Source organism: Coenobita brevimanus, chromosome 23, assembly GCF_032717465.1.
Source record: "Coenobita brevimanus isolate Jiangsu-jjx chromosome 23, ASM3271746v2, whole genome shotgun sequence".
Taxonomy (NCBI): domain Eukaryota; kingdom Metazoa; phylum Arthropoda; class Malacostraca; order Decapoda; family Coenobitidae; genus Coenobita; species Coenobita brevimanus.
The window spans coordinates 4,221,256-4,236,178 of record NC_136976.1 but is presented as its reverse complement, the minus strand read 5'-3'; the positions used below and the strand labels follow the sequence as shown (position 1 = coordinate 4,236,178).

The 14,923-nt window shown below is 39.2% G+C and overlaps 2 protein-coding genes across 4 annotated transcripts in view; one reads left to right on the top strand and one right to left on the bottom strand.

The window, feature by feature from the left end:
• Window positions 1-14,923, top strand: part of LOC145392933 (synaptic plasticity regulator PANTS) — a 37,810-nt gene that overhangs the window by 16,484 nt on the left and 6,403 nt on the right. The gene's annotated exons all lie outside the window — the stretch shown is intronic.
• Window positions 6,271-14,923, bottom strand: part of LOC145392932 (6-phosphofructo-2-kinase/fructose-2,6-bisphosphatase-like) — a 34,196-nt gene continuing 25,543 nt past the window's right edge. For all 3 annotated transcript variants that reach the window (XM_080267217.1, XM_080267216.1, XM_080267218.1), the window contains 8 exons: window positions 14,180-14,333; window positions 12,437-12,540; window positions 11,219-11,338; window positions 10,463-10,561; window positions 9,308-9,390; window positions 8,203-8,354; window positions 7,540-7,667; window positions 6,271-6,402 (listed from right to left, as the gene is read on the bottom strand). In XM_080267217.1, coding sequence (XP_080123343.1) covers window positions 6,346-6,402; window positions 7,540-7,667; window positions 8,203-8,354; window positions 9,308-9,390; window positions 10,463-10,561; window positions 11,219-11,338; window positions 12,437-12,540; window positions 14,180-14,333 — 897 coding nt within the window. In that variant the 3' untranslated portion in view covers window positions 6,271-6,345. The remainder of the gene's footprint in view (window positions 6,403-7,539; window positions 7,668-8,202; window positions 8,355-9,307; window positions 9,391-10,462; window positions 10,562-11,218; window positions 11,339-12,436; window positions 12,541-14,179; window positions 14,334-14,923) is intronic.

Below are 14,923 nucleotides of genomic sequence, written 5' to 3'. Positions count from 1 at the left end.
ATTAATACAAAACTGGTAATTCGGTTTTTACCCATCTCAATGTTCACTTAAGATTCGTAAATATTTAGTCTCAAATATTAGTAAATTTCCGCTTGCAAATTTTTGAGTTACAGTACAAATCAACTGTCCCTATTAAGTTCCTAAGTATGGAAGCAACTGCATTTGGGCTGAAATAAGTGAAATGCTGTACACATGGGAAGTCAGGAAAATAATAAAGTTGAAGAACAGAAAACTGGAATACAGTGGGTCAGAAAAAACAACCTCACTGTAGACTGTATAACCGGCTAGTAATGTGGGATTCCTTGGGTCATATGTTCATGGGTTTACAAGGCTCCCTAACACCTCTTCCTTAGCAATTCATTTAATTCCTTACACCTTAACCGTCTACGACACCTGGATACATCAACATCCCAATGTGTATGTGGTGTGATGTGTGTGGAGGTGGAGGAAAGACATTGCTAGAACTGACATTATGTGGACATATGCAAGTATATGAAATGTCACACTGTACAACCATAGTATTCTATGTTATTGCATCATTCTGATGTGAACATACTCTACATATATAACATATGGGGGCAGTGGCGTACCTGGGGGGGGGGGGGCTGTTTGAAACTGCCCCCTGGGCCCCCAAAAGCCTTAAAAATTTATAAGCTTTTTCAATAATATTTAAAAATATATATATTTATCATCCTGACAATCCTGGCTGAGATATTAGATAAGTTTTGAGAATTAAAGGGACTAGGTTCTTTGCGGGGGCCCCGCAAAGAACCAAGCTCCCCAGGCCCCGAAATCTCTAGGTATGCTCCTGTATGAGGGAATAGTAGGGGAATACTGTATTAACACAAGCTTTATGCAAGAATCCACTGGTCAGATAGAGGTGCAGGGGAGACTCTTAAGTCCACAAGTAATACAGCTCCCAAGAGGACTCAAACAAAAACATCATTTGTCACCCATAGATATAAAACTTCCCTAATAACAGAACAAAAATATTCAATATGTCCTCCCTCAAAGTTGTTTTGTTATGAAGTTCCTTGGTGATTAATTTTCCACTAGTTGATTCACTTTTATTTTTATTTTCTTTTTTAGAATTAATATTTTTTAAAACTTAAGTCTGCTAGCAGTTAGTTACAGAGCTGATCAGAAATTACTGCAATTTCTTTTTTTCATCTAGTTATGTCGTGTGCTCATAGCCCCTGAATCACGAACTGGAAATACAGTATGTCTCGGATTTTGCCTCCACACACCACAGACTTTAAGTGAGGACTGACTTATGCCAAGATCACTCAGCTGAAACATCCCATTAACCTTCAAACTGCTGAATGTAATACAATAATAGAGATGTTAGCCTGAGCAAAATTCTCAAGAGGGGCATCCACACCAGCAAAAGCAACCCCCTTCACCCTGATACTGTATTCCCCCCCACCCCCATCTCCATATGGTTTTATTCCATTCTGATGAAACTTTTCACACTGGAGGGGTTATTTTTCTTATCTCCATATGATCTTTAGTTTCAGTGAGAATTATCAAACTGGAGAGGTCAGATGTGGCCTTCATCACCCTTTCACTAAAAGAGATCTCGCCATAGCTGAGTAACTGCCTGGATCTTGCAACATTAAATAAACATCACATCACAGGACAAGGGGTTAAATGATACCGGTAATCATAAACCTTTTTACTCCAAGACAGTATTTTAAAATTTATTCTTGCTGCAATCAATTTTATTCAGCCAGGGAGTATTCCAGTAGTAAAAGGATCAACACCCACATCTACTGGCAGGTCCCCCCCCCCCTCTCCTGACTGCCACATTTTAACCATTCCTGTTCCAGTTGGGAGCTGAACCCAGGTCCACTAGATTGGCTGGCCACCTCTACTGACTGCCACATTATACCTAACCCATCCAGTTTGAAGTCTCACCTGAGCACAATATAACTGACTGAAATTAGCAGGAATACTGGGTAGCCCATAAATAGCACTCCACTAGAAACTCGTATGGCAGTGTTGTGTGTTGTGGGGATGGCTCAGTCTGCCAGCGTGGGTGTGGCCGAGGCAGTGGCAGTAGGAAATGAATAGATGATGCAGGGTAGATACTGATAACACCAACTGAACTGTCCCCAACTGCCCAGTGAGTGAAAGTGGAGTGTTATATATGGCAACTCTCTATTATACAAAATTTGTCATACGACTGAAGGGGTTTCTTAGGCTTGTATGCTCATCAATTAAGGAAACTCCCTAACATCTTTTCCTAAACAATTTATTTTGTTTATTGCACCTTACTGTCCTAGTCTGTTATATAAATCTTCAAACATTGCCATACTCTGCATTAATGACATACAAAAGGATGTTAACCAGCCATATCTAAAAATAAATAGCTAAGGAAGCGGTGCTAGGGAGCCTCCTTCCCTGACAATAACACGAGCCTCAATTAACCACTGTGGCTGCTTCCCTTGGCTGATCAAAATAGATTTGTGTGGCCCTGAAAAAAATATATATATATATATATATATATATATATATATATATATATACCTATGTGTATTCACAGCAGTAAAGAGGTTACACATAAATAACAGAACCGGGTTAGTTACTCAGTATACAGTAAACCCTCACTATACACAAAAAAAATATAAAAAATAAAAATTGCCTAGCACTCCTACTGGTTCCAATTTCATCACCGTACTCAACTTAGTTCTTATTACTGCCTTAAAAATAAGTTTGGTTGTGAACCCAGCAGACTGCAAGAAATTAGATAATAAAATGGAGAGAGAGAGACACACACACAGAATGAGTTCTTAACTACGGAAACTCTTTCAAACTGAACACCTGTAAAGCGAGGATTTACAGTATCATACTAAAAGAAGTTAACAAATGAACTTCACAGTATGGTTACTTAGCCTATTTTAAAACTATTACATCTAGGAAGGCTTTCTTATTTAAATACTGCTCCAAGACACAAAAATGGCAACATTCACTCCCAAAGTACCCCTTATAAGGTGCAGGGGCCTGATGCTAGGCTACTGTAGTCAAGACCATTCGGAGGTGACAAGCCTATGCCCTTGGTGATATCACATGATCAAAGTCCAACTGACCCATCACTCCAGCTGGCACCTTAGACCACTAGATCATCAGACATCTAGAAACAACACATGCAGTTCATTCAACCATCAAACTACGGCTGGCATCATTAGATTCCCAGGTTTCCTGCCATAAGTTGAATTCACAACCGTAGTCTGGCTATGTACAGTAGTTTTCGTGTGCTGGATAACCTCTTGGCTACAAACTAAGAACTCTGTGAGGTACAGAAGCTGATGAAAAGTGAGAACTAACAGGAAACAGCTGACTGGATGAACACAAGGGTTTGGCACTCCTTTTTTACAACGACAAAGATCAGGGTAACTAGTCAGTGTATATATGATCTCCATCAATAGGGAAAAATAGGATAAAATTACATGTTAATGGACAGACTAGTAAGGAAGAGCCAGGATTACAGGGACATGAATGATGAGGCTCATTTCACTGGGCATGTTGATGATGTGCTTTTGCTTTCTTTGTTTCTGGGTCCAACCTACCCTCATCCTCAGGTGAGGAAGAAAAGATTAAAATGAAGGTGATGGATAATGTTGCTCAGGTATCAGCAACTGGTCACTCGCTTTCAATGTCTGGGTCAAGTAACTTAATCCCAGGCTCATACACTCCTGACAGGACAGTAAAGGACTAGATGATGGATGGATGGAGACTAGGTTGGGATAATGGTTAAACTTACTTCCACACATATCTAGATTTACTAAGAAAATACTGAAGAACAGTATATAGCAGTATTCATTAGTACAATAATTTAAATAAAAATAAATTTTTATTCTGAACACAGAAGTATGTAAAAATATTTAACTATTTTATTAAGCAACATTTTTTACTTGGTTACAGCTGCTTGTAATATAAGAGAAGCATTTAGCAGCTTTAATTAAGCTTGTTATTCAAGTCTGTGGCAGGAAATGGACAACTAATGAGATTACCCGAAGTTCAAGGGTAAAATGCATTCTCATAAGCACACACACAGACATATCTCACAACACATCCAGAATGCAACAGCTACCCTCTGAAGTACTGATAAACACCAATGCCGGCTTATGCTGATATGACTCGGGTTTATAAGACAGGACTCCAATTATCCAGTGACCAACTTGGCGTTTAATAGTTGTTTAATTAAGCTGCTTATTAACTTCTTAACTGCACCCCAAGCTGTTCATGACTCACAGGAAAGTTACTGTTTCATTCAGTTGCTGATGAATTAACTCCAATGAAGTTGCTAATGATTAACTATAAAATTGCCAAGTACATGTGATTTTTGTGTATATTTCCTGACACACATGACCCACAACCATATGGAGTATCTCTTCAATAAGTATATTGCCTTTAAAATCCTCTAATTATATCCAATCACTTTACTGTGTCCACATCTATACATAAAGTCCACAGTCCATACTTACTCAAACTGTAAAAACATACTGTACTTAAATCACACCTCATATCCTGAACATTCAAGTTAATTGTGTTTGGGTTGCTTGAAATGAAGAATACAAAGAACCTGCAACTTTTCACTAGCTATATAATGTTTTAGATAGTGTTCATCATGTACTGCCTCACGAGTCTTTTAAATTAACACAACTCCTCTGAGTAAACATTTATATAGGCAATCATCATTATATACAGTATGTCATGGATGTGTTCAAAACTATCAATTTTTCCATACACTTACTACTGTATATATGGGGTAACTGGCAAACTGACTTTTATAGATATCAATGAAAGCTTAATACGTAAGTTTTCAATAATTTAGTGTGACCTTGACAGTAAAAATAAAATTAGACAATAAAGTAACACTATCTGGATAATCAGAGTCCTCCTACGTCACCATTATAATCCTATTAAAAAAAAAAAAAAGTTGTACCAAAATTTCTAACTTTATTACATCTTCATTTCCTCTCATTTTGGTCAACTTGAGACATTATTTACATCATCATTACAACAGTTTAAGCCACAGAAAAATGGTACGTCAATACTGCTCACATAATTCTGAATAAACAGGTACACTCGCAAGCCTTGGTTTTTGCTCACTTTCCACTCCTGCTCTTGGCTGAAAGGAAGTTATAAAATCATTGTCATATATTTACGCTGTTTCCCTGTACGATATGTTATACCCTTTTAACCTCAAATGGTCCAGATTTTTGGTCTTTTGCAGCTTATTTCACGTTGCTCTGTGGTAGGAATAAATAATGCCATGGGTCTATATCCTTCTCACTGCACTTCTTCAAGACCATCATCATGTGTTAGTCTATTTTTATGACGACATTCACGATCATGAGATGGCAATTAACATAAGTAAAGAGATTAAAGTAACACCACACTGCACAGAGCTGAAGGAGGTACTTTAAATAACAATATATAGTTATTATTCATTGGCAGACTCAGAACAAATTTCTGGCATGTAACAGAGTAATAGGCACACATTAAACAGGAAAATATGAAACAAATTTCTGTTTTTGGCTGAGCCTAAGGGTTCAAACCCAAATAGAATTTTACTGCTCAGTGTTAGGGGTGTTTGTAAGCTTTGGCAGACTACATGAGGTATAGCTGGCAATGACACTTATTTATGCAGTCTAGAAATTCTTACAACTATCAACAACGGTTTCATAACTTCCCTTCCCTTCAGTCAGTGAGAGGGATCGGAGACAATTTTAACTATGGCTCATAAGTGTATCTGGATAATCAGACTGGATAAACAGAACACACAAGGAGGTACAGATACTCCTAAAAGCTCATGGGGACTTGTGTGAGCGTGGGGTCAGTCTAACCACAACTCGAATCCCAGGACAGGCAACAATGCGTACACGAATGTTTCTTCTGTGCATGTTTGTGTGTGTGTCATCACATTGCAGCACAGAGACTTGCTGCTTAGTAATGGGTGGAGACTAGATTAACAATCATATACACAGGGATACCCATAAACTTTAACAAGTGTCAGTACCTGGATGATCAAACTATAAATCAGTGAATATGCAAGTACTGTTATAAGGATAATCACACTGTAACATAGCTACCAGGACAAACAGACACACAGGTGCCTGGATAATAAAACAGGATAAGTAGCTACCAGGATAATCATACCAACAAACAACTAAAACAACCCCCCTTTGACACCTGCATGATAGGATCCGGGATTGGACAGGTACACACAACGAGAATGCATGGTAAAATGAGGTATGCACTTTGGCGCTAAGTTTCAAAGCAAATGGAAGCAAGGCATACGACGAAGGCAGAGAACACAGCCCCTAAGTACAGGAGTCATCATAAGTCCATGTCCAGCACCTGTGGGAACTCGTAACCTTCGAGGGTGCCAGGAATCTGTAAGTAAACAAAGACGAGTTATGCCGATGTATGTGAAGAACTTTATTTCCAACGTACTCAACCTCTTTCACCTCAACTTGGCCCAGATTGTTGTCTTTTTGCAGGTTATTTCATACAACTCAGTGGCAGAAGATAAGGCTACTGTACAGCTCTACAGCCTTCCCATAGCACTTCCTCATGACTAGTATCACATTCTAGTGTTAATCTATTATCACAACTCAGCATTCAGATGGAGAGATGACAATTTTAGGCCGAGTAAAGAGAGAGAGAGTATACCGAGTCTTTCACCATAAATGAATTTTTGGATGTTGTACTCTGGTCTACTTCTTTTCACTACAAAAAGACCTACACCCTCCCCTCTTCTCAGCTCGTGTAGTCGACTCAAGGGTTTAATTTGACTGCTAACCAATGGGACTTATTCCTATCTCGTAACCAAGCCTCACAGAATGTTCTGCAACCATGACTTAGTATTCAAGTTGTGAGTGACCCAGTTGTCAAAACAAACTGACTATACCAACACATGATTATATTTACCTTAGGAGTGGTATCTCATGCTCTACAGGTTAAAGTCTAGATTGCAAAATGGATGCCAAACCCATGATTTCAACTTCATTAATGGAATACGAGTGGAAAATAAAAACTAATCTCTGAATCATATGACTGACTGTGTTATGGACAGTGGAATATTATCTAGCAACTTCTCACATTCCTAGTAGCTGCTTGTTTTGTGTATGGTGGAGAACAATCTATCCATTCTATCTTGAAAGGTATTTTTAAAAACAACCATAGTAAAGTACTGGTTTGCATATACAGCCCACGTTCTCATCAGTAAATGAGACTCTCTAGCACCTTTTCCACACCATTTTATTTTCTGAATCTGGTTAATAAATTCTTGCGGGTCATTTTTATCATTTACGTCAATGTGAAAGATGTAAATAAGGAGGGTAATACATGGCATGTGAAAGGGAAATGTGATGGTAATTAGTTTGTGGTCACCCCTAACAGGATTACGGTGTCTGACAATACACACATAGGTAGGTAGGTAGGTAAATAGATAAAGATAAATAGATTGATACTGTGGAATAATTTGCTGCAGAAAATAACAGGCACTTCTCAAACTGAACTCTGCCTCACCTGTGGCTTGGGTCGGTGTGTGTTGACTGAGGGTATGCCCAGGGGTAAATACTCCACCTTACATCCATATGCCACAGGAGTCAACTTGATCACAGTGTGGAGGGGCACTTCGATGTAGGGCAGCTCATCTGTAACAATAAAGAATCGGATGAATTTGTGTTTATTGTGAAAGTACAACACAATCCTACTTAGACCTCTTCTGTTATGATTACAGACAGAATATAATCTACCCAAACTCCAACTAACCCAACCATACCTAACTTTCCTGATTCAAGAGGATGAAGTCTTTTAAATATGGTATACATGTTACCCTGGCAATCCCTTGAAAGAAGGGGTTAAAAAACCCTATTCTGATAACCTGTACTTAATACGGTATAAACCTAAGCCCACCTAACCTAACCTAACTTGACAGCTTAGCCTAGCTTGAATTGACATGACCAAGGCAAACCTAACCTAGCCTAACCTGTGTATTCCTAATCTAACACAACACAACCTACCCTATGTTAACTCAACCTAATTTAATCTCCCCTAACTGATCCACCCTAACCTAACAAAACTAAACTGAACCCACCCCTTCCAAGACCCATGTGTTTCTAACCTGTCCCATCTGATGGCATGTGTTCCTAATGTATCCTACCCTCACCAAAACCACACACAACCTACCCGATGGCTTGTCGAGGAAGTAGGCAAGGAGGCATCGGAGGACAGCCTGGTGGGCGATGAGAAGCACGTTACCCTGCCGCTCCAGCTCCATGATCACTGGCTCCAGTCTGGCCACCAGGTCCTCGTAGCTCTCACCGCGTGGGTACCGGTAGCTGTGGAGGAGGGGGAGATGTTACTCTTTTTACTCTTACATGGTCTCCCCCTTAGCAATTTAGTTTTCATATTACACCATAACATTCTCTTGCATGTTACACAGTTATAATACTGACAATGTTTGCTTCAATACCAAAAATGATGCTGTGGTCTAATGTGTTGATTGAACTGCTGAGGAAAAAATTTTATAAATCTCCAACAGGTCTTAGAATACATTGCCCTGTTACATCATACTCAGAAAAAATAAATACATAAATAAAATCATCTCATCCATTTGCTAAACGCAGAGAAACCATGACTAAATTTAGTAAACATGGTATGGGAGGGAGAGGTGAGGGGCCCTACATAGGGCCTACAACTCTGACTCCTCACTCCCTACTGTCTCTGGTTTCTGATACAGCCTGCCAAATGGACACCAATGGCACTGGCCTACATGATCATCCATAGGTGTCAGTGGCAGTTAATAGTTTAAATATTTCATGTGACTAACTTATTTAACTGCAAAAAATATAACCTGATTTTAAGAACAAAGACTGGCAAAGAAAAATTAATATTGTACTCTACATTACATATAACCTCTGGGCTTTACACATTACATTGCCATTATTATACTAATCAGCTAGCATATTTTCTCTTACCTTTCTTGTATAGTGGGTGGTCAATTAACCCCTCTGACACCCACCCTCCAGCTAGGTTAGTGGCTTGGTGTACAAACAAAAGCTATAATCAGTATCCCCCAGCAGAAAGAGTTGTCTGTCACTTACAAAATCACCACCCACTGCCATCCTCATCATCTCTGTGTTCGTTCACCCTCACTCAAACCCTCTCCTGGATTTGTCTCGCCTTGGGAGGGAATGGGCTGCTCACTGGCCCCCGTTTTACTGTATTTTCCAAGAACTTATTATTGTTCGTGAATATACATTATCTCCCAAACAATAACCATCCCACTCACCTGAACTTGTTTTGGTCCCTGGATGCAAAATCTACAGGGAACTTTTCCTTGATCTCAGCGTACGTCATCTCTTCACAGATGCCCTGATGAGGAAAGAACACATTCATAACTCAATATATTTTGGTATACTACAACAACGCAACAGTATAAGTCATTTTTAAATTCTCTTTCTCCCAGAAACATATTGAATTATTCTCGTTCAAAAAACATATAATAAAAAAAAATGAAACATTTTTGAGGGGGATGGGTTGAGTAATCCTCTCTCTCTCTCTCTCCAAGTCCACATACATTCCACAGAAATCGCTAATTACATTTCCATTCCTATGCATGGAGCAGATTTTCTGGTTTCCATCAGTTTAACACCTTGAATGTCGGTCAAATCATCCTAACTTGATTCTTACTCCTACCAAACAATTTTACTCAAGCAAGAAGTCTCATATTCATGGGCTTTATTAAGGCTGTACATAACTCCCACAGGACAGCAGAAATATACGGCTAACTAAAACTGATATCCCCAAACCAAAGAGGGTACAGCACCAACAACAAGAACAAATACTGTATGTAAGGTATTTTTGACCACACCCCTGACTTATTATAACTGTCTGAATGACCATCCTCCTCACCCAATTTCCCACTAATGAATGGAAAGGGTAAAAGTAGGCGAGTTACACAGCGTGGCCAGTGAAATATGCCATGCGGTATTTCTAGCCTGGAAAATCTCATCCCACATTACAGTACATGCTACATGTGATTAAGTTACTTTAATAAAACTTGTGGGGTAGAGTCACTGCACCACCTGCCAAATCTTGCATAAAAAAATATTTTAAAAAATAAAAATGAACCCTTTGTCATGTTCATCTTGACATGTAATTTACTCATCCACGTTGAGTAGATCACTGTACTGTACAGGTTAAATGACTCAAGTACGAAGTTACCTACAGCATTTGGGGTCATACATCACTGGAGATTTTTTTAACTTTTCACGATTTATTCTGCAAATTACACCTCAATACTCTCTCTTATATTACTGACAGAAACTAAGGCAATACAAACCATCTGTATTAAAACCATATAAAAAACTGGAGAAGGTTTAACAGTAACATGGTAAATAATTCACTTAAGAAAAGGTGCTATAAAGCCTTCCAATACACTCACGGCATCAATCTCATTCAGGGCCTTCCATCGCTCCTGAGGTGCATCGATACCCTTGGCGGTTTCAATCGTTCTCTTTAGCCACGATGTCCACACTCGTAGCTGTGTGAAAGAGGGAGAGAATATCAGGTTAATGTTATAATTTGTAAGTGTGGATTATAAGTGTCCCAGGCAAAGTGTAAGAAATTATAGGACATTATTCTAGGACTCACATCGACTATACTGTTTCTACTCTAATTTGGCCCAGATTTTCGTCCTTTTGTAGCTTACTTCATGTAGCTCAGTGGTGGAAAAGGACTATGGCTTATCATCCTTTCCAAAGACCTTCATGAGTAGCACCATATAATTGCAATAATCTGTTGTTACACAATTTCATAACAGAGGACATTTTTAGGCCACATTTGCATAAAACTATTAATAAATGCTGTATCAGCATGTGCCAGGTTCTAAAATGTTAGACTTATAATTAATGATGACCTTACGCGTGAAAATGGTATCCCTCATAACATCAGTAAGTACAGCACACACAAAAAAAAAAAAAAAAAAAAAAAAAAAACGAAGACCTTATAAAGTTCAAAGGGTTTCAAGTTCACTTCCATCATTACCTTATGGATATCCTGCTCTCTAATATACTGTAACAGCCCATCAAAGTTGAAATACAGTATGGTGCTTTCCTAAACTGAATAAAATCTCCCAGATATAGCAAGAATAAAACAAAAATAAAATAGAAAAAGGTTCAAGATCCAATTCCATCATTACCTTAGGGATGTCCTGCTCTCTGATGTACTGTGCCAGCGCTTCACCAAACCTCTCCCCATTCTTGGTGAGGTCCGTGTCGCCACCGATCCTTCCAACCAGGTTGTGATGACTCTCCCCATGCTGTAGATGGCACAAAAATGATTACGCTACATACACAACTACACACACAACAAGTACTTGCTATATGTATGGTATGTACTGCAAACTACCATAACCTTTTCCATACAGGTTGTGTGGTACTGCACTGCAAATCTGGAGCTGAAACTGGGATACAGCACTAAATGCACAGGTACTAAATGGGATTTTACCTGGCAAGTTTTATGATTTCACGATACTTGATTAAAAAAAAAAGGGAGGGGGAGATTTTGTGATTTTTTAAAGATTTACTGTATAACTATTGAAATCACTACTTAAGTTAAACATTACAGTCACAAAGTTTATAATATATCCTTGCTGCCACAAGACCATTTTATTCATCTTGGATAAATGTCTTGTGGCAAAAGGGTTAAAACTGAGGTGATATCCAACACATCCACTTCAAAAATGCATCTTCTGAGCCAATTAAATCATCTGGAAGTGGCAAGAATACAATAAAAACTTCACCATCAGAAAAAAGTGGTTACGGTTATTTCACTGCCCAGCTGCTCATGACTTTAACCTATTTTCACTTCAACTGCTAGTGACTGGAGTTGCTGTGAAGTCAGAAATTGGGGCCTGCAGTGCTTATAACATCTAAACTATCCGCCAAAAGCATGTACAGTTAAAAATGAAACTTCACCTAACAATCCATCTCATTTTTTATTTTTTCCTCACTTTCCTCTGCTGGTACTCTTTAACTTGGACCAGAGATTCATCATTTTGTATCATATTTACTAATTTCACAAAGCTTAATGCCCAAAAAAGACAATGCAACACCTGTACATCTTTTCCATACCACATCTGCATGACTAGCATCATAATGTAAATTTATTGTTACATCAGTATTCAAGATGGCAGTTTTAGGCCAAGTTAGAGAACACAATGACTATAGTATTCTGAAGGTAAGAGAGGTCTGCCATGTTTCTCCTCCCATAAATGATACTCTTTAACACAAGTCTATGCAGAAAATAACAGACATCTATGTGTAATGCAGATGCAATCCAACTAGCCATATGCATTTTTGTCTCCATACACACGTCACTCATCCCTAAGTATTATTTCTGCCTGTGTGTGCCTTACCCTGGCGAGGTAGATGGTGCGAGGTGTGACGTGAGTGTTCATGAGGTAGTACACAATGCGAGCCTGGATGTGACCCTCATGCTTGTGCACTAACACCTTCTGACCTGTTGGCAAGAATGGAATGTATTCAGGACAACATAATAACAATATCAAACACTATATACCATCGGTATAATCAACATGACCAACTATCATCATCATTACCACCATCACCACCAGATTCTTTTATCATTATCACCATCATCATCATATCCAAAACCTAACCTCCACTAAAAGAGATGGGTCAGATTAAAAAACATTCATTCATCCATCCATCCATCATCCAATCCTATGCTGACCCAAGAGAGACAGGGAATTGGGGCTGTGTTATTCAAACCTTACATATATGGTAGGTGGACCATCAATCATCCATGAGCAGCACACTCAGCAATAAACTGCAACCATCCCTTGGACTGAACCCTTACAACATGAGTACCTGTGCTTAAACTTTCCTTACCAACACATCCATCTGCTGAATGTTATAATTGCTTATTGCTGTTGACCAAGACACAACTGAACATGGACCCACTGAATTCCAGGTTGAACCTGCTCTTTTCCTGCAGTCCACCATCCTCATTTGTGGGGATGAGGAGGATACAGTGTTCTGCTATGTCTTAGAAAATGTCTGCTTATTTACATTAACACTAATCTTATCCATGACCCTTATTCACATCACACAACTGAAACAGATCAGATATGAATGACTTAAGCCCACTGCATCTAAACATTACACTGCATGAGTCATACATAAACATTCAGAAATCCATCCATCATCCAATCCTACATTGCCCCACGAGGAGCGTAGGAGCCTGGGGCTAGGCAAGTTGGTCCCAACATTTAAGATAAGAGTGACCAGCCTCACTCATCCCTGAGTGGCATTACATGAGCAATCAACCCCAACAACCCTTGGATATACCGGTATATATATATCATCAAGCTAACCCTTGTTCTCGCTTAAAGATGGGGTGATTAAGATTCAAAAACTCTCACCAGGAAGCCCAGTGTAGTAGTCATACAGTCATTAAAGATCTCAAAATTTATCTATCTAAATATATGAATGTACGCTAAGTCCGTTTATGTCGCCCTCACTGCCTTGTTTTCCTGCTAAATCCGCAATAAATTATACAAAAAGTGCCAACTGAAGTGTCACTATTATCTACATCTGATTTACCAGCTTTCCCCATTTACAGCAACATCTGAGTGTAACAGGTTGTGATATTTTTAGACCTACACCTTACTGAAAACAAGGACTTCCAAATTTTCTCCCTGTAGGTGCTCAACAAAGATGCCATCATGTGGTGGCACTGATATAACTGGGTGACTTTGCTATCTGGTGATATAAATGTCCCTCAGCTCCCTCTCTATCCACGGAAAGGATAGTGGACTGCAGAAGGGCAACTTCACCCTGCAATCCACCTGGTTCACACTCAGATAAACCTGGGCCCTTTCATCTCAAACCTATCTATCTACTGTCAGATGCAAGGGACAGCCAAAAATGAATCGCCTCCATGTCACCCTGTCCTCTGCTGTCTGACTGCACTCCCTCCAAACTCAAGCCTCCTTCACTCATATACCTCACCACACTATCCCCCTATTCCATCCTCAGTGTCCCCCTCCTTTTCAACCCCTCTTATCACACACACATACACTCTCCTACTCAGCTTCTCATTCTCCATCCTCTCCACATTGCCAAACTCAACCCACCTGTATTGTAAATTTTCATGAATGACAAGTGATCCTCCGCCTCTTCATCTAAGGGCTGGTACTGATCCATGTAGTGCTCGATCCGCTGCAAAAAGTCTGACAGAGCATCCTCTGCTGTCATTCCGCTGTAGTCCGGACTGCTTACCTTCACCTCCTGTTGAATATACTCACATCATCACAGAGAAAGGAAAGGATAACTAATATATCTTTGCATCCTCTTTATCTATAATGCATCTTTGCATAACCTTCATCTAAATGTAAAAAATCTCAGCTTTATCTTCATTTTCTAAAATTTGTTTTCATTATTTCGGCCCGGCAAATTTAGCAATGAGTCTCCTAATGTGGTATTCAATTATACAGGGTGCTCCATATATTGTGCACCCTTGACAAATGCTGTGTTGTGGGAATGGCTCAGTCTGCAGGTGTGGGAATAGGAGTAGGAGTGGGAGTGGATGTGCACTGGGGTGTGGGTGTATGGGTTATCATGCATGTTCAAGTTATGCAGCCAGGAACATATTACCTTTACTTACTATGAATGCACTGAGTAACAAGTCTTTTCCTATATTTAAGGGGGATACAGATATAGCTAATACTGACTGAGCCATTCCTACAAAATACAATAACTGGCAAATGGTGAAATACAGTATGTGGACAATGCTGTATGCTCCAGGCCCCCCCCCCTCCAAAAATATATATATATATATATATATATAGCATCTCAATACTGTACAGCACCCAGATTTA